Source organism: Salmo salar, chromosome ssa06 (genome assembly GCF_905237065.1).
Source record: "Salmo salar chromosome ssa06, Ssal_v3.1, whole genome shotgun sequence".
NCBI classification, from domain to species: Eukaryota; Metazoa; Chordata; class Actinopteri; order Salmoniformes; family Salmonidae; genus Salmo; species Salmo salar.
In genome coordinates this window covers 64,343,805-64,369,142 of record NC_059447.1, presented here as the reverse complement: position 1 = coordinate 64,369,142, position 25,338 = coordinate 64,343,805, and the positions used below count along the sequence as shown (strand labels likewise).

The 25,338-nt window shown below is 43.4% G+C and overlaps 1 protein-coding gene and 1 long non-coding RNA gene across 14 annotated transcripts in view; both read right to left on the bottom strand.

The window, feature by feature from the left end:
* The window catches only part of LOC106607820 (adhesion G-protein coupled receptor G6), a 59,645-nt gene that overhangs the window by 27,262 nt on the left and 7,045 nt on the right, over positions 1-25,338 (bottom strand). For 2 of the 13 annotated variants that reach the window (XM_045720820.1, XM_014205203.2), the window contains exons 3-9: positions 20,533-20,883; positions 17,781-18,383; positions 14,286-14,333; positions 13,985-14,065; positions 12,434-12,499; positions 3,422-3,490; positions 129-194 (exon numbers count right to left, since the gene is read on the bottom strand). In XM_045720820.1, coding sequence (XP_045576776.1) covers positions 129-194; positions 3,422-3,490; positions 12,434-12,499; positions 13,985-14,065; positions 14,286-14,333; positions 17,781-18,383; positions 20,533-20,883 — 1,284 coding nt within the window. Of the gene's footprint in view, positions 1-128; positions 195-3,421; positions 3,491-6,646; positions 7,575-12,433; positions 12,500-13,984; positions 14,066-14,285; positions 14,334-17,780; positions 18,384-20,532; positions 20,884-25,338 lie in introns of those variants that run through there. The other 11 variants (XM_045720825.1, XM_045720827.1, XM_045720821.1 and 8 more) reach the window with 10 other exon arrangements.
* On the bottom strand, positions 7,430-10,660 carry LOC123743475 (uncharacterized). The gene is made up of 4 exons (XR_006770291.1): positions 10,502-10,660; positions 8,173-8,221; positions 7,667-7,693; positions 7,430-7,491 (listed from the first exon to the last, which is right to left on the bottom strand). It is a non-coding gene; the product is annotated as an uncharacterized lncRNA (long non-coding RNA).

Genomic DNA, 25,338 nt, shown 5'->3' with positions numbered 1-25,338 from the left:
CAGTAGTGGTCGTGGTAGTGGTTTGAACAGGTGACATTTACAGCACAAGTCAGCAAAAAGAGGGTATAATAACACAGTGGTTAAATAATGAGGGGAAATAATGTTGCGAACTAAAGATGGCACCTTACCAGTTGATGAGCTGGTAGTTAGAGGCATGCTAGTAGTGGTGGCAGATGAAGTGGTAGCAGAGAGAGCTAGTGATAAGGATGTACAGCAGACACAGTATGAGATGAGATGAGTAAAGGAGGGTGAAGTATTGAGAGCAGAGGTTGAGATCATGGAGTTATGAATTGGCCATGAAGCATCCACATCTGATCAACTATCAGGACAGTTACACATTTGACTGTCAAATGAACCAGTGTACTCCGTTTTGGATAGGGGCTTAGCTACAGTGAGTTAAATCAATGTTGTTCCTTCATACAATTGATGCCATGCCAATAGTGGCTCCAAACTTCAAATGGAAACCCCAGGACCTTGTTTGCTTTACTTCAAGGAAGGGTCAGATATGAGAGAGATGGAGATCAAACGTCTTCTGCCGCAAAACTATTAGCTAGTACAGTATCAGAGGCATGGTGTCACGTCCTGACCAGCAGAGGGAGTAATTGTATTAGTTTTGGTCAGGACGTGGCAGAGGGTTTGTGTTTTGTATGTATTTCTACGTTCTGTCTAGTTTAGTTTTTCTATGTTTAGGTTTGGGTGTTGGATTCTCAATTGGAGGCAGGTGTTTCTAGTTGCCTCTGATTGAGAGTCCTATATATAGGTGTGTGTTTGGTTTGGGTTTTTGTGGGTAGTTGTATTTGCACTGCTGTTTGTCTAGCCTGCAAATCTGTTAGCTGTCGTTCTGTTTCTTGTTTTTCCCGTTACTCACTTTAAATAATAAATTAAAGTATGAGTATTCCGGTACCCGCTGCGCCTTGGTCTCATCTCTTCGACACTTGTGACAGAACTACCCACCACAACAGGACCAAGCAGCGGAGGAAATCTGGCGAGGACCGGGGAACACGGCTGGTAAAGGAGCCCGAGAGGCAGCCCCAATAAAACGTTTTGGGGGGGGCACAAGGGCAGTTTGGCGGGGCGAGGATGGAGCCCCAGGCCAGCTCCCCGTACCCTGTTTAGGCAGAGACGAACTGGACAGGTCCCGTGCTTTGGGGTGATGGGTACGGTGGCGAGACCGAGCATTTTCAGGCCAGTACGCGCAGTACCAGCGCCCCGCATGTGCCAGGGGAAAGTGGGCATCCAGCCAGTAGGGGTGATGCCAGTCCTGCGCTCAAGACCGCCAGTGCGCCTCTACGGTCCAGTGTTTCCTGCTACACGCACGAGCCTTGAGGTGCGTCAGCCCAGTCTGACTCGGCCTGTTCCCGCTCCCCGCACTAGCCCTAAGGTGCGTGTGCCCAGACTGGCACATCCTGTACCAGCCCCACGCATCAGGCATCTAGTGCGACAGCCCAGCCTCGCCAGTCTGGTGCCGCCAGAGCCACCCACCAGTCAGGAGCCGCCAGAGCCGCCCGCCAGTCAAGAGCCGCCAGAGCCACCCGCCAGTCAGGAGCCGTCAGAGCCGCCCGCCAGTCAGGAGCCGTCAGAGCCGCCCGCCAGTCAGGAGCCGCCCGCCAGTCAGGAGCCGCCAGAGCCGCCCGCCTGTCAGGAGATGCCAGAGCCGCCCGCCAGTCAGGAGCCGCCAGAGCCGCCCGCCTGTCAGGAGCTGCCAGAGCCGCCCGTCTGCCCGGAGCTGCCAGAGCCGCCCGTCTGCCCGGAGCTGCCAGAGCCGCCCGTCTGCCCGGAGCTGCCAGAGCGGCCCGTCTGCCCTGAGCTGCCAGAGCGGCCCGTCTGCCCGGAGCTGCCAGAGCGGCCCGTCTGCCCGGAGCTGCCAGAGCGGCCCGTCTGCCCGGAGCTGCCAGAGCGGCCCGCCGTTCCGGATCTGCCAGAGCGGCCCGCCGTGCCGGATCTGCCAGAGCGGCCCGCCGTGCCGGATCTGCCAGAGCGGCCCGCCGTGCCGGATCTGCCAGAGCGGCCCGCCGTGCCGGATCTGCCAGAGTGGCCCACCAGCCGGGCGCAGCCATCGCCGCCCGCCAGCCGGGCGCAGCCAGGGTCATCCGCCAGCCGGGCGCAGCAAGGGACACCCGCCAGCAGGGCGCAGCCATCGCCGCCCGCCAGCCAGGCGAAGTCAGGGTCGCCCACCAGTCCTCCGATGCGGCCAGGGCCGCCACCTAAGTGGGCGACGCCGAGGGTGGAGCGGGGTCCACGTCCCGCACCTGATATAGGTGCGGGACGTGGAGGGGTGTAGCACAGTGGGTTGGGGAGGGGTGTAGCACAGTGCCGTCGTTGACGGCAGCCACCCTCCCTTCCCTCCCTTTAGTTTAAGGGGATATTTTTTGTTGTTTGGGGGTTTTTGTCTTTTCTTTTAGGTGCATTCGGGGTGTGCACCTTTAGGGGGGGGTACTGTCACGTCCTGACCAGCAGAGGGAGTAATTGTATTAGTTTTGGTCAGGACGTGGCAGAGGGTTTGTGTTTTGTATGTATTTCTACGTTCTGTCTAGTTTAGTTTTTCTATGTTTAGGTTTGGGTGTTGGACTCTCAATTGGAGGCAGGTGTTTCTAGTTGCCTCTGATTGAGAGTCCTATATATAGGTGTGTGTTTGGTTTGGGGTTTTGTGGGTAGTTGTATTTGCACTGCTGTTTGTCTAGCCTGCAAATCTGTTAGCTGTCGTTCTGTTTCTTGTTTTTCCCGTTGCTCACTTTAAATAATAAATTAAAGTATGAGTATTCCGGTACCCGCTGCGCCTTGGTCTCATCTCTTCGACACTTGTGACACATGGTGTTAACCTGCTGTATGGCCAGCACCACCAAACGGCCAATTAACTCATCAAACAACTCTTCTTCATTTTTTCATCAAACATGTCTTATTACGAGGCTTCCCACAGTATGGAATCCCACATGCTAAAACTGGTGGCTGATTTTCATAAATCTTTATTTTATTTGGGCTGGGAAATGAACTATATTTTAGAAACGAATCAAGTGTTGCAGATGTGCTTCTGGCGGGGTTAATCAAATCACAAATACGTTTTATTAACTCATTTTCTTAGGTTAGGTCGAAGTTTAAGTGAATGCACCTCCATGCCGCCAACAGTGGAGTCAGTATTATATGGGTTTAATAGACTGGAATTGGCTGTGCGTTTTTTTAGAGGGAGCCATGAGAGCAATCACTGAGACCATTTTTGGATAAGACTGAAATATCTCTAGTTCAATGTGCCACCTGTCAATATCCCCTCAATCAGTTAGAGTGGCCATTTTCCATATTGATTAAAACACCCATCAGCTGCACTCTGTGTGGAGTAGATAGTATTGGTTTACCTTCACAATAACAAGACAGGCTGAAAATAACATGTGCTCATTACAAACAATGGGGATGAGGGATGGATGCTTACCGTGGGTTGTTGAATTAGTAGCAATCATGTTAGTGGTGACAATGGATGAGCTGGTGGAAGTTAATGTTGCTGGTTGCAGGGAAGGATGGAGAAAGGTTACATATGGATTAAATGGGTGTAAAGTGAGATGACACAAATGCAAGATGACTGATGAGGCAATGAATACAAGTGTAGCATGAGGAATATGAATACAAATATGCAGAGAAATCTTGTGGAGTCGTGTAATGCAGTAGATTTAAAAGCGATTAAAAGCTTTAAAAGTTGTAATAATATGGATTCTACCAGGATAGGATCACCAGATGAAGAGATGAAATCTATTTCTCTGCCAAATACAGTTGAAGTCGGACGTTTACGTACACTTAGGTTGGAGTCAATAAAACTCATTTTTTAACCACTCGACAAATTTCTTGTTAACAAACTATAGTTTTGGCAAGTCGGTTAGGACATCTACATTGTGCATGACACTAGTAATTTTTCCAACAATTGTTTACAGACAGATTATTTCACTTATAATTCACTGTATCACAATTTCAGTGAGTCAGAAGTTTACATACACTAAGTTGACTGTGCATTTAAACAGCTTGGAAAATTCCAGAAAATGATGTCACGGCTTTAGAAGCTTCTGATATGCTTATTGACATAATTTGTACCTGTGGATGTATTTCAAGGCCTACCTTCCAACTCAGTGCCTCTTTGCTTGTCATCATGGGAAAATCAAAAGAAATCAGCCAAGACATTGTAGACCAACACAAGTCTGGTTCATCCTTGGGAACAATTTCCAAATGCCTGAAGGTACCACGTTCATCTGTACAAACAATAGTACGGAAGTATAAACACCATGGGACCACGCAGCTGGAAGGAGACGTGTTCTGTCGGCTAGAGATGAACGTACACAGGGCGGAGCTAGCAGGTTGGAGTGAACGGATGTTTGTGAGATTGGCTCCTGCAACTTTTTTGCGAAACAATCTAACTTAACCTACTTCACGGCACTTTTTACAACAAACGACTCTTTCTAATACAATATTGTGACTTTCTATGTGAATATGCCGAGTAATAAGCGACCAAAGGACAATAAATCCTCATCGGAGGCCTCCTCCCCACCAAACAACGAGACAGACATGGCGGATGGCACAGGTAACAACGTGACACTTACAGAACTTACCCGGGCTCTGGGCGAACTACATGTTGCTATAGCTGAGGATTTTAAGGCTACTATTGCTGAACTGGACACCAAAATTGAGAGCACTATTCGAACAGTTGCTTCGCAGGGCCAGAGTATTGTGGACCTTGAGAAAGCTTCTGAATTCAATGCTGGTAGGATCGACGAGTTAGAGAAGCTATGCACGTCCTTGCAGGATAGTGTGCAGAGGCTTTCTGTGAAAGTGGTCAGTGTAGAGGTGCCGATCCAGACGTCATAACCTTCGCGTTGTAGGTCTGGCAGAAGGGGTGGAGGCTGGCTCTCGCCCCACCGACTTCTTCGCCAAGCTATTGTGGGATGCAATGGGGTCGGATGTTTTGGCTTCGGATCCCTAGCTGGACTGCACATCGCGCTCTTGTCCCAGTGCCTGGACCGAGCCAACGTCCTCGCCCAGTAATCATCTGTTGTCACAGTTTCAAGACCAAGGATCTTATCCTGCGCGAGGCTCGAATGAGGGGTAACCTGTTACATAAAGGACATCCCTTCCATGTCTCTGAGGATTATGCACCCGATGTGGCAAAGCATCATGCCGGCTACAGAGATGTCTTGCCCAAACTCTACAAACTCCATCTTTGCCCAGCCTTGCTCTTCCCTGCTAGACTCAGAATTACCCCGCCTTCCGGTGAGAAGATTTGGCTCTCCTCAGTTTTGGACGCAGAGAAGTTTATCCGGGAATATACACCAATCCCCCGTACGGGTTAGAGCGCCTTGTCATTGTGTGTTATGGTCTGCTCATGGACTCGAATCCATACTATACCATAATGGGTGAAACCTTATTAAACTGTCTCAGCAAGGGCTGCCGACTGAAGGTTTATTGTCGCTACCGAACATGTAAGACGCTGAGCCGACCAATGGAGGGTGGTCAGAGCTCTCATTTAACGTTCATTTCACTTTCAATCCGGCTGGACGACTGACCTGTCGTTGGAGGTCAGAGCGATGCCTGTTTGAGTGGCCTTCCAGGTCTGATCATTGACACTTTCAGATGGATATACTTATATTCCCCCATTTTTGTTTTGCTTCATTGTTTATTTCTCAATTCTTACATTATTCTTATTACCATACCATTTATTTATTGCTTGCAGAGGAATGGGGGTGATGGTTGGGGCGGGGCAGACACAGACACCTGGATAGCAAGTTGGTGTTTTGTGCCGTTCTGCTTCTGTCATAGCCGTGGGCCGCTCTCCCGATTAGATTCCCACCAGCCTTCTGTGCTTGTGTCTACGTGTAGGTGTGCATACATGTAATTATTATTTGTACTTTATTATTATTTTTAAAAAAATCTCTTAGCATTTTATTATTATTATGTATGTGTATATTTTAAATGATTGTAGATTATTATTTTGGGGCATGAATGTTTGTGTAGATATGTATGTATGTGTACATATATATATTTTTGGTGTGTATATATATATATATATATTTTATTTATTTATTTTTTGATGGGGGTACGTTTAATTTAGAAAAATCCTTGTTCCGATCTCCTAACACACAATATGTAAATGTACTGCTGTCTATGTCGGTTGCTGATGGTTTATGTTTAGACCAGCATTTCTTAGCAATATGATCTTGCGATGCTATATCTTGCTTATCTCAGGGATTGACCAAAGATGACACTTAAATGCGAAATATGTTTCAGTTGCAACTTATTCTGTTTAGGTTTAATAGATGCTATCTGAACACTTTATTTGCGGGAGCCTCCTCAGTTCATATGTTAGTAGAAGTTCTAGGATAGTGAGAGGTGAACGTATAGTTGGGATTTTATTTTTGTTTTACCTCTTGTTCGAGGTCCCGCCATGCATTTTTGGCATCGGCCAGACAATGTGTTTATTATTTTTATTTTAAAAATGTTTCTCTCCTATTTGTGTATGCCTGTCAAAGGTGGGTTGGGGGGGGGGGGGAAATGTTGGGGAAAGTTGGGGGACAGGGTGGAGAGCAAAGGTGCTTGCCGGGGGGGAGGGGTCGGTTGGATACTGCTCGGGTGTAGGTGCTATATATGCTGATCGTGATGATTTGGTGCGCTCTCTTACCTTTGTAGTGAGTTACATGTTATGCAGGCCACCATAGGAACTACAAATGAGAGGAGGGTGGTGCTTACATCCATACTTTCTGTAATGTCAAGGGTTTAAACAAACCAATTAAGAGAGGCAAGGTCCTAGCCCACTTGAAAGCACTCTTGTCTGATATTATATTTTTGCAAGAAACCCATCTGAAAAACAATTCTCATAGCAGACTTAAATGTAGGTGGGTGGGTCAAGTGTATCATTCTAACTTCTCTGCCAAAACGAAAGGCACAGCGATTCTGGTACGGAAAGGAATTCCCTTTCTACATAAAACCCCTATTGCGGATAAAGAGGGTCGTTATGTGATCGTAATAGGAGAGATCCACTCTACTTCTGTAACTCCACTAAATATCTATGGGCCAAACATTGATAACCCCTCTTTTTTCAAAAGAGTCCTTGCCTTCATTTCAGATATCTCCCATACTAATTTGGTCATTGGAGGGGACCTTAACTGTGTGCTAGACCAATATTTGGATCGATCCTCTACCCGGCGTACCCCTACCTCTTATTCAAGCAAATTCTTGAAAACCTACATAAAAAATTCTAACTTATTTGATATATGTAGGATCTCTCACCCTAAGGGAAGGGAATACTCCTTTTACTCTCATGTTCACAATGTTTACACTCGAAATGACTACTTTTTGGTTGATGCGAAATTACTCCCCTATACCTGTAATGTGAGGTATCATAATATTATAATCTCTGACCACAGTCCACTCACCTTCTCCCTGAGATTGGGTGACATCGTACCAAACGAGAGGGTCTGGAGGTTGAATCCTCAGCTCCTCACATAACCAACATTCTGTGAACATCTTAAAGACCAAATTACATTTTTCTTTGATACCAACGACAACACAGAGACTTCCCCAGCATAATTCTGGGAAACACTGAAGGCTTATTTGAGAGGCTGTATCATCTCCTTTCAGGCTGCCAGGAGTAGGCAAAACAGAGAAAAATTGGTAGAATTGGAGAGACAAATTCACTTACTGGATAGGGCGAATGCTAGCCATCCATCTATGGAAAAACATAAAAAAATTACCTCTTTAAAATTTGAATATAATCAGATTCTCTCAGCTAAAGTTTCTAAATCTTTTCTCTATGCCAAGCAAACATATTTTGAGTTTGGTGACAAACCACACAAATTACTCGCCAGAAAACTTCGAAAAAATGTGAGTGACCGAATGATTCACAAAGTTACATCTGCATCTGGGGAATTACTCTCTTCCCCCAAAGACATCAATGACAGATTCCGTCAGTTTTACGAGACTCTATATACATCTAAAGCGGATCCTAACCCCTTAATTATGCAAAACTTTTTGGAGGACTGTAATCTCCCTGCCTTGAATCAGGAAGATTCCAACTTCCTGAATAAGGAAATATCTCTTGGACAAATTCAAGAAACAATTCAATCTCTAAAGAGTGGCAAGACCCCAGGCCCAGATGGATATTCTGGTGAATTCTATAAAACATTCAGCAACATGCTCTCTCCCTACCTGCACAAAATGTTGGTTCAGGCCAATGAGGATGGAGCTCTCCCACCTACTTTGGAAAGGGCGTTCATTTCAATTATACATAAGAAGGGTAAAGATCCAGAAGAGGTAGGGTCATAGACCAATATCTCTCCTTAATACAGACCAAAAGATTTTTGCAAAAACTCTGGCTAACAGGCTTAGCACTTTAATTAGCAAATTGGTCCATTCAGACCAGACCGTCTTTATCCCTAACAGAAACTCATTCTTCAATCTCAGGCACCTCTTCAAGATTATGTGTTCTCAGAGGTTACCTAACGTGGACCTTGCCGTTATATCGCTTGACGCCAAAAAGACCTTTGACCAAGTTGAGTGGTCCAATCTATTCAAGGTCCTACAGAAATGTAATATTGGAGATGGGTTCATAAATTGGATCCAGCTTTTATATAGGAACCCCTTTGCGAGAATACTCACTAACCAATCATTGTCGCCCTGATTTAACCATGATAGAGGGACAAGGCAGGGTTGTGCGCTGTCGCCTATGCTCTTTGCTCTAATTATTGAACCTCTCACTCAGGCAATCATGCAGGAATACACAGCTATAATACTAAAGATACTCTAAAAAAGATTTCCCTATACGCAGATGACATTCTCCTCTATGTAACAGAACCCCAAACTAGTATCCCAGCTATTCTTGATGTGATTAATTTGTTTGGTACCTTCTCGGGATACAGAATAAATTGGAACAAAAGTGAATTAATTCCCATACGGTTGCAAAACACCTCTTGGCTAGAACATCTTCCAGTTAAGTTATCTTCAGAAAAATGTACCTAACTAGGAATTGTAGTTACCAAACAATACTCCTCACTATTTAAAGAGAATTTCCCCTCTCTGATGCAAAAACTCAAGACAAACATATCATTTTGGAGAACACTCCCAATTTCCCTGCTCGGAAGAATTATTGCCATTAAAATAGTCTTCCTCCCACAACTGCTCTACCTATATCAGAACATCCCAGTATTCATACCTAAGTCCTTTCATAAACAACTGGACTCAATTATCAATCCATTCATCTGGGATTATAAAACACACAGGATAGGTAAAAAAAACACCTCTGTAAATCCAAGATGGAAGGAGGATTGTCTCTCCCCAATGTTATATTTTACTATTGGGCCGCTAACCTCTGCGCTGTTATGTTTTTGCTGGATGACACACTTCCGTCATCCAGCTGGCTTAGTATGGAGCGTGAGGAGTGTCACCCCTTCTCTATTGGAGCTGTGATTTTGTCTCCTGTCAATCTGGAGATGATAACAATCCTATTATACATAGCACAGTCCGAATCTGGAAGCAAATTAAAGTCCACTTTGACCTTAGACCAATATCATTAATGCTCCCTGTTGCGAGGAATCCCTCCTTTGCCCCCTCTAACCTTGATAACACCTTTGAGCGACGGGGAGAGCTAGGGATAAATACCATAGGGTATCTATATATAGAAGGGACCTTTGCCTCCTTTGAGTTGCTGAGGGAAATTTATAATCTTCCCAGAAGTAACTTTTTCAGATACCTACAAATTAGAGACTATGTTTGGAAACACCTCCCGACATTTGGAAATGCTAAACCTTCCATGTTTGACGGATGCATAAAAATATGCCCCACCTCAGACAAACTGATATCTCGTCTATATGACGCTTTTCAATCTGTTAGCATACCTTCTACCGATGCCATTAAGGTAAAATGGGAGGAAGAACTAGGGACTGACATTTCTGTGGCAGACTGGGAAGATGGCTTGGAGTATATCCACACCTGCTCAATTAACTCCAGACATCATCTCATACAATTCAAGGTATTACACAGATTACACTATTCCAAAACTAAACTGCATAGGATATTTCCTGGTACATCCCCTATGTGTGATAAATGTCAGGCTGAGCAGGGTACACTACTCCACTGCTTTGCCCTATGCTCTAACTTGTATGGTTATTGGTGTGGAATTGTTAGGATCCTCTCTGAAGTTCTGGAGACTTCAATTGACCCAGACCCGCTTCTGATAATCCTGGGAGTGTCTGATTCCCGAAACGGATTAACCAACCCCCCAAAACAACTCATCTCTTACAGTCTCATTTCAGGAAAGAAATTCATCTTGTTGTTTTGGAAAAGGAGGGAAGCTCCCTCTACCAAATTATGGCTCAGCGAATTGGCAAACACTGTACACTTAGAAAGAATTAGATATATTCTGAACAATAAGTTATCAACATTTGATCAAATCTGGCAGCCTTTCCTCTCTTACTTGGACCAGTCGGCGCTGTGAATTTGTACATTTTAACACATTCTCAATTGTAATATTTTAATCTACCTTTGGACAGCATGTGCTTGCCCCGGCACCCGAGCAGTTGGGGGGATGGAGGGGTGACATCTACCCTCTTTCTACCTGTCCTTGTTCTGTATGTCTTGTTTTGTAATATTTGTTTTGTACCTAGAACTCTGGGTACAGCACATGGGGACAAAGATTGTACTTTTTGGAGAAATGTCCTCTGGTCTGATGAAACAAAAATAGAACTGTTTGGTCATAATGACCATTGTCATGTAAGGAGGGGTGGCAGCATCATGTTGTGGGGTGCTTTGCTGCAGGCGGGACTGGTGCACTTCACAAAATAGATGGCATCATGAGGGAAGAAAATTATGTGGATATATTGAAGCAACATCTCAAGACATCAGTCAGGAAGTTAAAGCTTGGTCGCAAATGGGTCTTCCAAATGGACAATGACCCCAAGCATTCTTCCAAAGTTGTGGCAAAATGGCTTAAGGACAACAAAGTCAAGGTATTGGAGTGGCCATCACAAAGCCCCGACCTCAATCCCATAGAAAATGTGTGGGCAGAACTGAAAAAGTGTGCGCAAGCAAGGAGGCCTACAAACCTGACTCAGTTACACCAGCTCTGTCAGGAGGACTGAGCCAAAATTCACCCAACTCATTGTGGGAAGCTTGTGGAAGGCTACCCGAAACGTTTGACCCAAGTTAAACAATTTAAACGCAATGCTCCAAATACTAATTGAGTGTATGTAAACTTCTGACCCACTGAGAATGTGATGAAAGAAATAAAAGCTGAAATAAATCATTCTCTCTACTATTATTCTGACATTTTACATTCTTAAAATAAAGTGGTGATCCTAACTGACCTAAGACAGGGAATTTTTACTAGGATTAAATGTCAGGAATTGTGAAAAACTGAGTTTAAATGTATTTGGCTAAGGTGTATGTAAACTTCTGACTTCAAATGTATACTGTACTCTGGGCCATCATAAGCCACAGTGCTGGTCTTCAAGAGGTCACCCTCTTCCTTCCTAGTCTCATTTATTTCCATCCATTTCCATCCAACCTTGTTGATTCTACAGCAAAGTCTGTCACAGGGGACTTTCTCATAAGCAAAGCATATAAGAGTTAACCTTCAAATAGTTGTCTAAATCCATCATCTCACAACGCTTAATAGATTTGCTTGCAGGGAGAGAACTGACTTTTGGGGAAGTGTCGCTTATCAGTCAACATGCATCTGTGGCTGATGTCTATGGAGAGCATATGCCATAAACCCTGCATCATCTCTGCAGCTGCGACCTCATCCAGAACAGGGGACATACTGGACAGGAACACTAATTTCCCCATTCCCTCCCTCCCGCTACTCTCTCTCTCCCCACGGAATGGAAGGTCTACTTCTCATGGTTCTTCAGTTGAATTTGGAAGCTTTATGGCAAATGACAAGGTTTGGAGGGTCCCTTAACAAGGAGATCAGGGTACAGACAGTATGTTTCCAGTGTACACACTACTGGGTGAATGGGTACAGAGAGTGTGTTTCCAGTGTACGCACTACTGGGTGAATGGGTACAGAGAGTGTGTTTCCAGTGTACGCACTACTGGGTGAATGAGATAGTGGTGTCGTTTTTTCCACAAAGACTGCATAAAATGACGTCATAGTCTTGTTATGTAATTGATACCGTGGTCAAGACTGCAAAGTGACGTCGAGGAGAAAGACTGATGTACCGTGTGCCTATTAACATGATGGCATACTGTATGTCAATATGTCTAAGATAATATGATGACTAAAACAGAAAAAGGGAGATAACACACAAACACACATTAGAGGTGAGATCGGTAAAATGGTATGTCTGTTGGTTGTTTATCAATATGAACTCATATGTAATACGAATGATAGTGTATGATTGGGGGGTGCTTAATAACCATTGTACGGTCTGTTGTAAATTATTGACATGTGTAACAGTCATTGGTTTCCTACCTGGGCAGCCCAGTCCAGGAGAGGCACAGCTGGTGATCTGTGATGTATAGACGGGTACAGAGGTACCTTCAAAGTGGATTGGAAATAAACATGTTAAATCACCATTATCAACAGCATTTACAATGGTGAGAGGTTAAAGAGAACACAAACAACTCTATGCAGTTTTATATTAATTTCAGTACAATCCCACACATGATAAATTCATGAAAAATAAAGATTTGGCACGACTTCGGCCCTGGGTATTAGGTACCTCCATTGTAACAGGATTGACAGTATTCTCAGCAACTGCTCAGCTCAGCTAGCTACATGCTCTCAGGCTGGTATGTGACCCAGAAATGTCAATAAATATTCAGTATGATCTGCCAAATAAATGTTGGAATATCATAAGCCTGAATAGTTGTCATCTTGTTGAAAAGGGCAGGGAGTTTGATCTTTTACCCACTGTTCTGAAGCTGTGCCCATTCCTACCGCCAACACCTCCTGTGTCATATAAAATATGCAGCACTTTGTGATACAGCGATGAATGCTGCTTTGTTTGCCCCCCCCCTCACATATTTGCTAATGCTGTTGTACACGAAAGTGCTCAGAGCAGAACACTGCGAGACAGACCCACCTGGACTCGATGGACATGGCTAATAATTATGATAATCGCTGGCAATGAAAAGTAATGACTTGTCAGAGGAGAGAGAGGGCATCTTTAATATCAGTTAATGGATGTGAGTTGTCATTATTGGGACTGTCCTATGGTCCAGTGAACCATTGTTCTGGTGGACCGTGGATTCCAGTCTTCAATCTTCAACTATTACCTCATGCACTGCTGAGTTCTAATCATTGAAGTGAAACTGAAGAAACTAGTCTCTCTTATCACTCGCAGGCCAGTACCCATAACTCCCACCCAAAGGTCTTGTGCCTTTAGGGGATGTGAATGAATGGCTAGTGCTATTCCATATATCTGAACTAGTAGACCCACAAGACTAAACTACCCCATCGTGCCTGGGCCAGGACCGTGAGGAATGTGAAGACTCAGCGGGTAATGGATCTCTGACAGAGTGTAGCCATGCAGACAGTCACTCCCCCGCTGACCTCACAGAGAGATGAAAGGAGACCCAAAGAGCTTCACTGGGCCAGTCCTATTCACAAGCCTGATAATTAGCCCAGAGCTAGTTTACCCCAGGTAGACTACAGCTACAGCTGTGCGCGCCACACTGCTGGCCAACCAGACTACCAACCAGACTACCTAAACTAAAATTTGGGCACCTCAGCCTCCTGCCAACATCATAGGCCTCGACTGGCATTCACAGTGTACAGGGGGGTTGTTACATGCTAGTTCCTAAGAAGTCACTGTTTGGTCTTGTAAAAAGTAAATGTTCTTCCAGCATGAGAACCCCTGGAAAGACGAGACAGGCAGATACAGTACATTGATGTTATTCAAAGCAAGGACGGACGGACAATTAGTAAGAGTACCACTGCTGGTCGACTTGCGTCATGCAGAAGAGCCTTGTTATGTCACGGCACAAAGTCTGCAAGCAAAAAAATTACTTATAACTTTACCTGGTTGGTCTTGAATGGAGGCTTTTGATGCATGACACAAGACTAATAATCGTCTATTTGTGTATAGATTTGGCATATTGACTGTAGATGAAGCAAACTTAGAATTTATCATTGACATGTTACGTCCAGAGGCTTGGTAAAAAAGTGAATCCATAATATGACTAATGCAACTCTCTGTTTCCTGGGAAACCTAAAGTCTACACTTTATAGTGATTAGCACCGTATTTCTCATGCATCCTCTTGCATGGTACTCAAGCAAGCAACTTTCACGAAGCAATCAGGTTGTTAGCAGCACACTCACCACTAGATGGAGCAGCCGTTGTTAAGTGTATGCAATGTGGGAAACAGACTGTAAAGAGAAGACTTAACATTAGTAGGTATCATAGCAATCAGACACAGGCAATTATTAAGCAGCAGCTGCATCAGCCAGTGACATGTAAATAAACTCATGTGGGCAGAGCAAAGCATTTATTGACTAATTAATAAGTTAATACATGTTGAATAATCTAATGGACCACAATGAAACATGGAGGTGTTGATGTAAAGACAAACAAGGACACAAGGACTAAACTCCACTCCTTGGTGAAGGAAATTTCTGATGAACTCCACCGACTGCGTGGAGCAGAGACCGGGCTTTTTGGAATTCAGCTCAGACTACATTGATTCGCCCAAGGTCAATACTTAAACAAACTGTAAATTATGAAATTCTTACTATTTACCTATGTTTGTCCTCTGTAGTTGCGTCCCTTTCTTTATTTGCTGAAATCCATACTTTTTCAATAAATGTTAATTAAATACAACCACTGACTGTTTCTGTAGAGTTTCAGAGATAAGTAGCATGTAATTATGCACATCTGGCTAAAATAGTATGCGCTTGTTCAGTGCATGATATTGGAAACATGTATCTGATTGGATACGCATAGCTTAATTGGCAGGTCCTCATTGGTTGTTGGCCAGGGTATTCAAGTGTGCTACCTTTGAGAGGGTGCAGATGAACTCAGCTTGGAACAGGCTATGTTGAATCCGCTGTCATGTTGGAAATAACCATCTTCGTGATGTTAATGCTTTATACTGTCGAGTTTCCCTTTGCATAAACTAAAAAGAACCCGCTTCCTTTAACCGGGGATGCAACAGTTTCCTTGTTGAGATTCAATTGGCACATGCATTTTTGCGCTGAGTTGCCATCTTAGAGCAATGAGCAAACGGTCAGTGGTTGTATTTGACTAACGTTTATATAAAAAGTATGTATTTCAGCAAACAAAGAAAGGCATACAACTACAGAGGACAAACATGAGTAAAAAGTGGGTATTTCATAATATTTTTTTTTTTAAGTATTAACCTTTGGCGAATTGATGTAGTTGGAGCTGAATTCCACAAAGCCTTGTCTCTGCTCCCCTCCGAAACTTCCTTCACCATGGAGGGGAGTTTAGTCCGCTACTATAGAGATGATATAATGTAATGGAATTGTAATGTTTGTGCTTCTCTCATAACTAATTTCTGTGTTCTATTCATGTGCAGTTTTATAAACCAATTTCTGTGTTCATGCAAGTGGCTGACAATACAAATCCTCACTATCAGTAGCTGCAATTTGGTAGTACGCCCAGACCTTGTTTTGAGAACGAACGAAAGATATCTCCATTTCAAGGTCTCGGCTTAGAGAGAAGAAGCCTTGTGAGGTGTTGGTCTGTCACATGTTATGAAACCGTATTGGTCGGTCACATGAATGAAACAAAACGGTAATGATGAATTAATTATGCTAAATCATGCAACTATAATTTCACTGTGTATAGCGCTAATATAAGACAACTGCTGGGTCTGCCCAGGCAGAGCTCCTGATTGACATGTGTACTATGGTGCATTGAGTTGGTTGGAACCTCTCCAGCGCGCTGACAAATAAACAATGATTCATTAAGATTGACATCGAGTGTCCCTGTGTAAGAATTTCCACAACAATACTCAAACAACAGTTAGAGCTGGCACAATTACCATATAACCGTGTAACCGACGGTTATGAAAAAAGACTGTCATGAAAATAAATAACCGTCATAACCGCTTATTTTGTAATTTTTTGGTGAAATGAACAGCTGACTGAAGACAGGTGGCGGGGCATTAGTGCGGTTGAGTCCGTGGACTCTTAAGAACTTGATGAAATCAGAGAGGAAAAGGCGAAGCGAGAGGATTTACTCTGCCCAAAATCTGTCTGCATGAGATAAGCCCTTTTTTTGTCTATGACTTACTTGAGGCGTATTTGATCGAATATACATTTCGTAATGTTTAGGCTGTCACAAATGTACAGATATACTGTAAGTGGATGCACGTGGCATTCTGGCAACCTGGAAAAATGTCTTAGTTTTGCCTGTTGTTCACACGTGTATCTGTCCTCTCATTGGCTAGAATGGTCCCGCCTGATCTCGCCTGCCTTAAATCATTGAGAGCATGTATTTCCATTTTTAGAGCGGTCATCCGGCTATCTTGCCAATATAATATATCATCTTTGATGAAACTCTGTTGCTCCTTGCTGAAATGTAGAATGTTCATTCAAATGATGTTAACTGATGTGGCTCATGCAATTTAATGTAGTTTTTGTAATGTCAGTTGAATCAACAAATCACAGCACACATGATGGGTACATTTCCTGCTTTTACTTCCTGCTTTGCTCCTATGGGTACACTTGGGATGGATACCAATCCACCCATTATGACATCATTGACTAGAATGGGGACACCCAAATTATGAATTATACTTCTATGGCTGCACATGCAGTCAAGACCAAAGTAGAACATATATTTTTTCATTATTATTTATTATTTTGCTATTCAAACGGATATGACAGTGACTGCGGTCATTTGGCTGGCAAATTACCGTCATCCAACATTCCATGACAGTCACAGCCCTAACAACAGTATATTGTTTACCCTACTACTCTAAACAGTGTACAGTATAGTAGAACTAGCCTATCGGTTTTAACATCTGGTATGTATGATTTTCAACTGGAACAGCAGCAGAGATGTAAACTCAAAGAGTACCCAAGGGGAGTTGGTTGTTCCAGATCATCCACACCCATGAGCAGTTCCAAGACTAACACAGAGCAAGCTAATGTTCAGAGAGACAGGCATCTTTCTCTGTGCACCTCTGTGAAAGGGAGAGCTCAGCACTGGGAAGGGAACTCCTACCATTTGGTCTTAAAAGTCCTCTGAACACCCCTCTCTTTCACAAGCTCTCAGGCCAAAGCTGTGGCAGAGCAGATAGTGTTTTAGGAATGGGGCTAGGTAAAAAGATTCCTCAGCCATGGGGCCTATGTGTGTGTGTTCCTGTGAGCCTTATAATGGGTTGGAGAAATGCATGATTCTGCACTTCATACTTTCCCCAACTAAACCACACACAGCACCATTTTCTAGTCGGCTCCGGGCGGTTGGGCAGACATATCCCGACACCCTTGGCTCCTTCGCTGTGGCTACCCTCCTATCGCTACAAACAGATTCCTAATACTATCATTGTTAGAGACATCGAGCATATCTTTGTCCTGCTGCTTTCATCTCCCTAAGCAGTTTAGATAACCTTGGACTGTTTGAGTTACTAAGGATTTTTATGTCATTTTCGGCACTTTCATAACTGGTATGCATTAACTGCTACTAATGAACCATGAAATTGTCCCAATAACAACATAAAGACTATTGTCAGTCAAACTCTTTTGAATAATAACAATTATTATTTTCAGAAGTTCTGCTGACTGGAAATCAGTAATCATAAATACAATAGACCAGTGTGTTGAGGATGACTATATTGGGATACTTACTGCAGCTCAGTGCGCTGTCCGTCTGTGCCAGTGAAGAGGGGATGTCCCAGAAGCTGTTGTCCCAGTCGATGACGTTGCCGACGGCGTCACAGGTGAGGGCGACCAGCTGTGTCCTGTCCATGGCGTAATCCCACAGGCGGAAGTTATAGATGGTCCCATCAAAGCTGCTATGGGACCCCAGCCTGAAGAGCCCCCCAGCCCCCACCGAGCGCCCAATCGTGTTGGAGCAGGTCTTGACACTGTAGTTGCTGTTGTAGTAGAGGGTCACTTTGCCTGTGGTGGAGGCCCACGTGAGACAGAATTGCTTCATGGTGGAAGTGAAGTCCGAGGCGTTGAGGATAGAGTCTATCAGACATGTCTCGTTACTCATGACCAGCGCCACTCCATTCTGGTTATTTCCGAAGCTGAGGGCTTCTTCACCGCTGCTGTCCTCCTGCCGGGTGTAAGAGAAGATAGTCTCCTTGCTCTTTTGGTTGGGCTGGGCTATCTCGAAGCACACGGTGAACTGCTGAAGGGTAGGTATGGTCACCGAGTTGGAGACTTGGACCACTTTGCCTGCGCCGTTGGACACTGTGACCTTCTGGTTCCTTAGTGCCACGGCAACTACAGCACACAGGTAGAAAGAAGAGCATTAGAGAACAAAGTGTTGTTCAACTACAGGCCTAAGGACTCACAACCACCTGATTCAACCAATCAAGTCATCAACTAATCATAAGCCTTTGATCAGTTGAATCAATGTTAGTGCTGGGCTGGAACAAAGACCAGCACTATGGTTCTCCTGGATTGGAGTTGGGAACCACTGCATTAGATGAATGTCAGATGTTCAGTAGAACCAGGGGCTCTAACAAACTGTACAGAACATCTTGTCTAAAGCCCGATGCGACTAATAACATACAGTATGTCTGGGTAAACACACCACTTACCTGCCATTACTGCTATACAGTCATACTCTGACTTCAAAACAAATTATCCTTTCAGCATTCAAAAGGAATGCTGAAAGGCCAATTCATGCTATGTGAATCCAAAGGCTACAGGTTGAATAATCCTCATTTGTCACTCTCCTGCTGTCTGTCATTATTCACTATTTGCATCTAACAAGACACCGTTTCCACATCATCATAATTTGACCTCAGACAGTGTTCCACAGCCCAGAGGATGAACGGTGCCAGTTAGGCAGGGACCTCAGCTTCTAACATCTCAGGCCTACCTCTTATCACTAAGATTAAATGTCAACCAGCACTCCATTTCCACATTCCCACCAGTCAATGAGGCTTTTCAACAGGAAAATTAGTGTTCTATTCCTTTTTAAATGTACATATGCTCATGCCATACTTTCTGACATTTCATTTAATGAAGCTCAGATTTGGTCGGCAGGTTTGTTGCTGTTGGCCATCCCATTGCCAGAGTGACAGCCAATTTGGAATGGAAAAACACAGCTCAGCTTTGAATGTGGTATCAGGATTTGACACAGCTGAGAGGCCCTTTTTGATATGTCCTGCAGGGCTTTGTTTGTGTTGTTGATCTCCGATCTGCTTTGCGAGCCGTACGGAAAGACCAGGGCTTACTGTGACAACGTCATATGATTCCAGAGCTCCAGGCAGGACATTGGGCTGCCAACAGGTTGAAAGCCAAGTTCAATAGGTTCGCCTGCCGGTTGGGATACCACCACAGAGCCCAAACCCAATAGGAGCTTAGACCCCAACTGATGGGTGTGGGAGAATAAAGGTTCATGTGATGTGGTGTATAAATGACTCAATCTAACTCATCTAACTCAATCTAGCTCATCTAAATCGTCTGGCGACGACAAAGGAGCCAACTAGAACCAAGCATTGTGGAAACCTCCCAACGCCGGTTTTCCTTAGCCTCCCTGGTGTTTCACAGCAAGATTGCTTGCATAATGCAAAGCATACCATGTTCCAACATGGCTGGCTGAAAATCTCTCACAGTAAAATGTTGTGAAAATGTTATTGAATCATTTGAAGGCGTTGGAAAGCTACGGTACCATTCCCTGACACTTCATTCACACTTGGACTCGTTGTGAATAAGAGGTTCTATTCATGCTGGGAGAGATTCGAATTGATTAGGCCATGTGAAGGGATAATGTGGTGGAGGAGCTATGTGTTATTACGTTTAGTGTACCTCTTTGATGTGGAGGGTTTATGGTGCCTAGATAAAGGCTGGGACTAGGATTCTATAAACTGAACATAGACTAAACACTATAAAACACTCAATTTTATCATTCACTCACCCTGTCATTGGTTTCTCTGACTACTATATTGAGAATTCAAAATTATTTTATTTTAAGTCGCCTGTGCTTATTAGAGTCCTTTATATATGAGAAAAGGGAACTGAATATTTTTGAAGGGAGACGCACATCATTGTGTCAGGAATAAATAAAAAAAAGGTGTAATTGTGAAGTTAGCATAGTGGATGGAAGACATGTTTGTCCTGAGCCATGTTGCTGTTTGGTTAGTAGAAGGGCGGAGATGTTTGATGCTTGCGTAATGTTTCTTTGGGGAATGACTTATAAATACCATGAAGCTTACAGTCATAGGACATGGCTAAACCTTAACATCTAAATAAGCATGTTGAAAATAGAGAAGAAAATGTAATGTAAAAACATTCAAACTACAAACATAAGAAGAATCATAATAATCATAATAAACTTAACAATCAAGATAACCATAAAAATATACCTGTAAAAACAGAAGCAAGTAAACAGAAAAGAAAGCTTGCCTGCTTTAAAACATACCTTGCCTGTAACTGACACTGAATCCTTTCTTTTGGACGCTAAAGTCTGAGTTAAATGACACCTCCATCACATTGCCGGTGGAGTTTAGCGTCAGTCCGTTGGCTGTTAAGCCACAAAATTTAACATCTTGGTTGCCGGTGTTGACAATGATGCGGTCGTAGATGCACCCAAGGGCCTCCTCAAGCTCAAAGTCGAGGAAGGTTATTTGCACAATGAATCCAGCTGGAGCCTGCAGAGTCCACTTGCAGGCCTGACTACTGGGGTAATCTTGGGGGTAGCAGGGGGAGGTGAATGCACCCTGGGAGTCCTTGAGCACCACAACGCAGTTGGAGTTACTACAGCTCAACACTGCTGAACCAAAAACAGGGACATGTTGTCACTACTACACCCCAGGACAGGAAGACACCAGGAGACACCAGGGGACACCAGGACAGGACAAGGGACAAGTAAGGCAGTGGAGGAGGAGTCAGGTCAGTAGTGCAACAGTGCAAGGCCAGGTAATAAGGTCAGAGGTCAGAGAGACTGTGTTAGTGGACTAGTGACAGAGTCAGACAACAGGGACCATCTCAGGTTTAGACTCACAGGAGACTTCAATTAGGAGTAGCAAAGATTCAAGAGTAAGTCAGTGGAAAAAGCTACTCACACTACACATGCAGTTGAAAAATGTATGTTGAGATGATAAAATACCAGAGGTATGATTTATAGGTAACCTGAAGACTATGCGCAGAGAAAATGTTTAAGAGGCTGGAAAGAAATCTTCACTCAGAAAACAATGACTTCTGTTTACCCAGGCCAGTCTAATATGTGAGCCAAAACCATTGCAAACATTGGAGTGGGGCAGAAACATTCAAGAGCAAAAACCCACTGCGGAGCAATTAAAGTTGGTCAAGTGGCGTTCTTGATCGGCATCCAACACAAAGTACAAGACCGCTTATTCTATTTAGCATAAACAAACAATAAATGTGAATAAAAATGAGAGCGGTCTGCAGACATCTAAACATAAGCGCAACTCAAACAAGTAGTACAGTCAGAGAACACATAAAGCCTGCATAATGACGGGATCTCTTTCAGAACTGTTAACAGTCATTTAACTTGGGTATGTAATACAGTCTTCTAGAACTTTAATAAGACAGAATTAAGTTCCGCAATCTCAATATGGCCAGTAATCGTTTTTGTCTCTTCTCCATAAGCTTCCTGATCCAACTTTTGAACTTGATTGTGAGCAACAGTAAATCTTCTGTAACTATGTCTTTCTCTATGAAATGTCAGTAAAATTTGGATTACACATCAAAAGCCAAACCCTGGACAAAACCCATACAATGGAAATCAGCAGTGGTTATGTTGGGTGTTCTCGTTTGCTCGCCTAACTCTCTGATCCTGGTGGCTGATGGCTTACAGGCTGGAACAATGCTACCTTTGCGGTGTCATTTCTCTACAAACTGAATCAAATCAGGGATCAGGAAACCTGGATGGCAAAAATCCAGAGAATTCTACCCTTGGAGAGGGTCGAGGGAATTCTCTATAACAGTAAGAGCAAAATCTCCAATTACTGGAAACAATTCCTACCAAAACCACACGTTTTTGTTTATCGCCTGATCCAGGCCAGAGTTGTCCTTGCTTCAGAAAATCGACTCATTAGAAGTGTTATGCACCCCACAATGGATGGCTGATGCTGGGTCAGATTACAGCCTGGTCCTCCTGTGGCACTGTTATACCTGCCAACATGTGCCCTCTTCTCAGCTGAGAGGGTCAAGAGAGCCCTAAAAACTAAATCCACTCACTCAGGCTGACCGAATTACAGCATAGAGTGGCTGTTCCTTGTCTAAAAACACCTCCTAATATGTGAGGCCTAGTCAAAGAAAAAAATATTACTGCCAACAACGTCTCAAGCATTCTTATACATATCACATGATAGATAATCATGGCAGACTAGCTTCAGAACCTTGTACCTTTAAAGGTCAACTGCATCCCACATCTACCTGTCATCTAAATATGAAGCTGACTGCAAACACTATCCACTTGTCTTCTTTTTTTTTTTATCCATTGAAAATTAACAAATGATACTAAGTAACAGCCACACGTATCTACAAAATAAACACATATTGATACAATTATAGTGCTTCAAGTGAAAGATATTATACTCTTATGGATGTAAGGGATTACCAAACAGTCCAATTAACGTCCTAAACATAATTGAATGTGGCATACTGGCGCTGTGCACTGGTTTCATTAGGAGTATTTGAGTGAAAGATTAAACGCAGAGCGAGCGAGAGCCCCTCTCATTTGCCTCTATGATTCATCAGGGTCATAATCCTGGGCACAGTCCCAAAAATCTAAGATAAGTGACGTAATAAAGTGGCTGGGTATCTTTTTTTAACCAGTCAGAATAGCTAGTGATTTACCAGCTATGCCCAAACAGAGAGAAATACGAAGGATGACATTGGGTATTGTGATATGACTTTAAAATGGCACAAACTGCTACAAAGGGACAGTGAGATGAACAAACACTGGCGAGGAAGTAACACCAATGCAAATGATGATCGTGATAGCCATCGATAGGAGACATGTAAAAAGGGAATTAAGGTTACAATGGCGCACATTTGTGAGCTCAGGAGTTGTGGTTGGGTTTGCAAAACGGTTTCTAGATTGATCTCAGGAGAAACAACCAAGTTCTTTGCCTCATTGATGACAGACCGGTATTTTTTACGTACTTGCCATAACAAAAGCGCTTGTAGGTAACTGTTTAGTGAACGCAATTGTCATGATGACAAGTATGAATTATTTATTCAAATGTTTAAATGCTATGAAATTCCATTATTTCTTTCGTAAACCAAACATAAACACATCTAAATGTAAATGTTGTTCTTAAATAAAGGAGATAAGTCCCAGAGGTATTTAATCCAACAAGTATTAATGATTTATCCTAGCAAATTTACTCTCAGAATGTAGGTTTGGTATTTTCTGTGATTCCAATTGCACAAAGCAATTAGCCTCAGTATCTAGCTACACTGTAGGTTACATTATGTGGGATCCCCACATTTCTATGTAATAGAAGACTGGCCTCTGAGAATCATACAACTTTAATAAAACATTTGACAAACAGTATCAGTGTCACGTCCTGACTATGGTAAGCTGTTATTTTCTATGGTAGAGTAGGTCTGGGCGTGATAAGGGGGTTTTGTAGTTTAGTTTTTCTATGTTGTTATGTTCTAGTTTTGTATTTCTATGTTGGGCTTTGTTTGAGATGATCTCCAATTAGAGGCAGCTGGTCATCGTTGTCTCTAATTGGAGGTCATATTTAAGTTGGTGTTTGTCCCACCTGGGTTTGTGGGAGATTATCTTTGAGTAGTGTATGTTTCACCGCTGCGTCACAGTTTGTTGTTTTTTGTTAGTTCAGTTTATTGTTTATGTATTGCATAGTTTCACGCTGAAAATAAAATGTGGAACGACACACACGCTGCACTTTGGTCCGCTCAGTCTTCTTCCTACGACAACCGTGACAATCAATCAGCTTTATTTCCACATGTCATGCCAGCACTTGAATAAAATTAAAATACGACTGAATTAGAAAAGTAAAAAGTGAGTCAACATTAAAATACTGATTTTGGACAGTCTTGGAACAAGCACAACTGCAAGGAATAAAGGTAATTTGTTTTATTACCCTTCGCTTCTAAATGTACCACTTAGCACGTTGGCAAGTCTGAATCTTTCTTGATTCTGCCACCAGTAGGGAGTTCTAACACAATGGTTTGCCATAAAATGAAATACCTGGATCCACTATGCTTTGAACATGTTTTTTTTCTCCCTTTTTCCATGTTATGAGAATAATATGAATCATAAGGCTTTAACTAAACTAATGCAAAACAGACACTCCATGTAATTAAATCATGTTATTGAAAATGTGAACACATGTTGGAGAGTGTGTCAGGATGTCCCGACGAACCATCTGTTTTACTTCCACAACATCAAAAAGAAGATACATTAAACAACGAGTGATTCCTCAGAATATGACATAACATAGACAACAAGAATACCAACAGAACTGTGGTTGTGCTGCTGTGGTTCTAATTAAGTGGAGTCAACTAGAATCCCTCCCAACAAAATGGTGGCATTTTCATAACATTTGGCAGGGTCCAGAGAAAAAACAACAGCATGAACGAACTCCCTTCACGCTAAGGAGTTGAATAAACAAGTAATGGGATCAACGTTTGACAACTGGTCTGGGTCTGTGTTTGTGTGTGTGTGTGATGCTGTCAGCCACTGGTGTGGTGTGGTGTGTGTGTGGTGCGCAAAAGGAAAAACAACATGCCAAATGATGTTTACTCAGTTTGTATGTCAAAAAGAAACACTAGAAACACTAAGCCCTGACCGCTGCTGAGGGACTGACCAAGCCCCTCTGTACTCACATGGCCCAGAGGACACACACATCCACACACACTAGAAACACTAAGCCCTGACCGCTGCTGAGGGACTAACCAAGCCCCTCTGTACTCACATGGCCCAGAGGACACACACATCCACACACACTAGAAACACTAAGCCCTGACCGCTGCTGAGGGACTGACCAAGCCCCTCTGTACTCACATGGCCCAGAGGACACACACATCCACACACACTAGAACCACTAAGCCCTGACCGCTGCTGAGGGACTGACCAAGCCCCTCTGTACTCACATGGCCCAGAGGACACACACATCCACACACACTAGAAACACTAAGCCTTGACCGCTGCTGAGGGACTGACCAAGCCCCTCTGTACTCACATGGCCCAGAGGACACACACATCCACACACACTAGAAACACTAA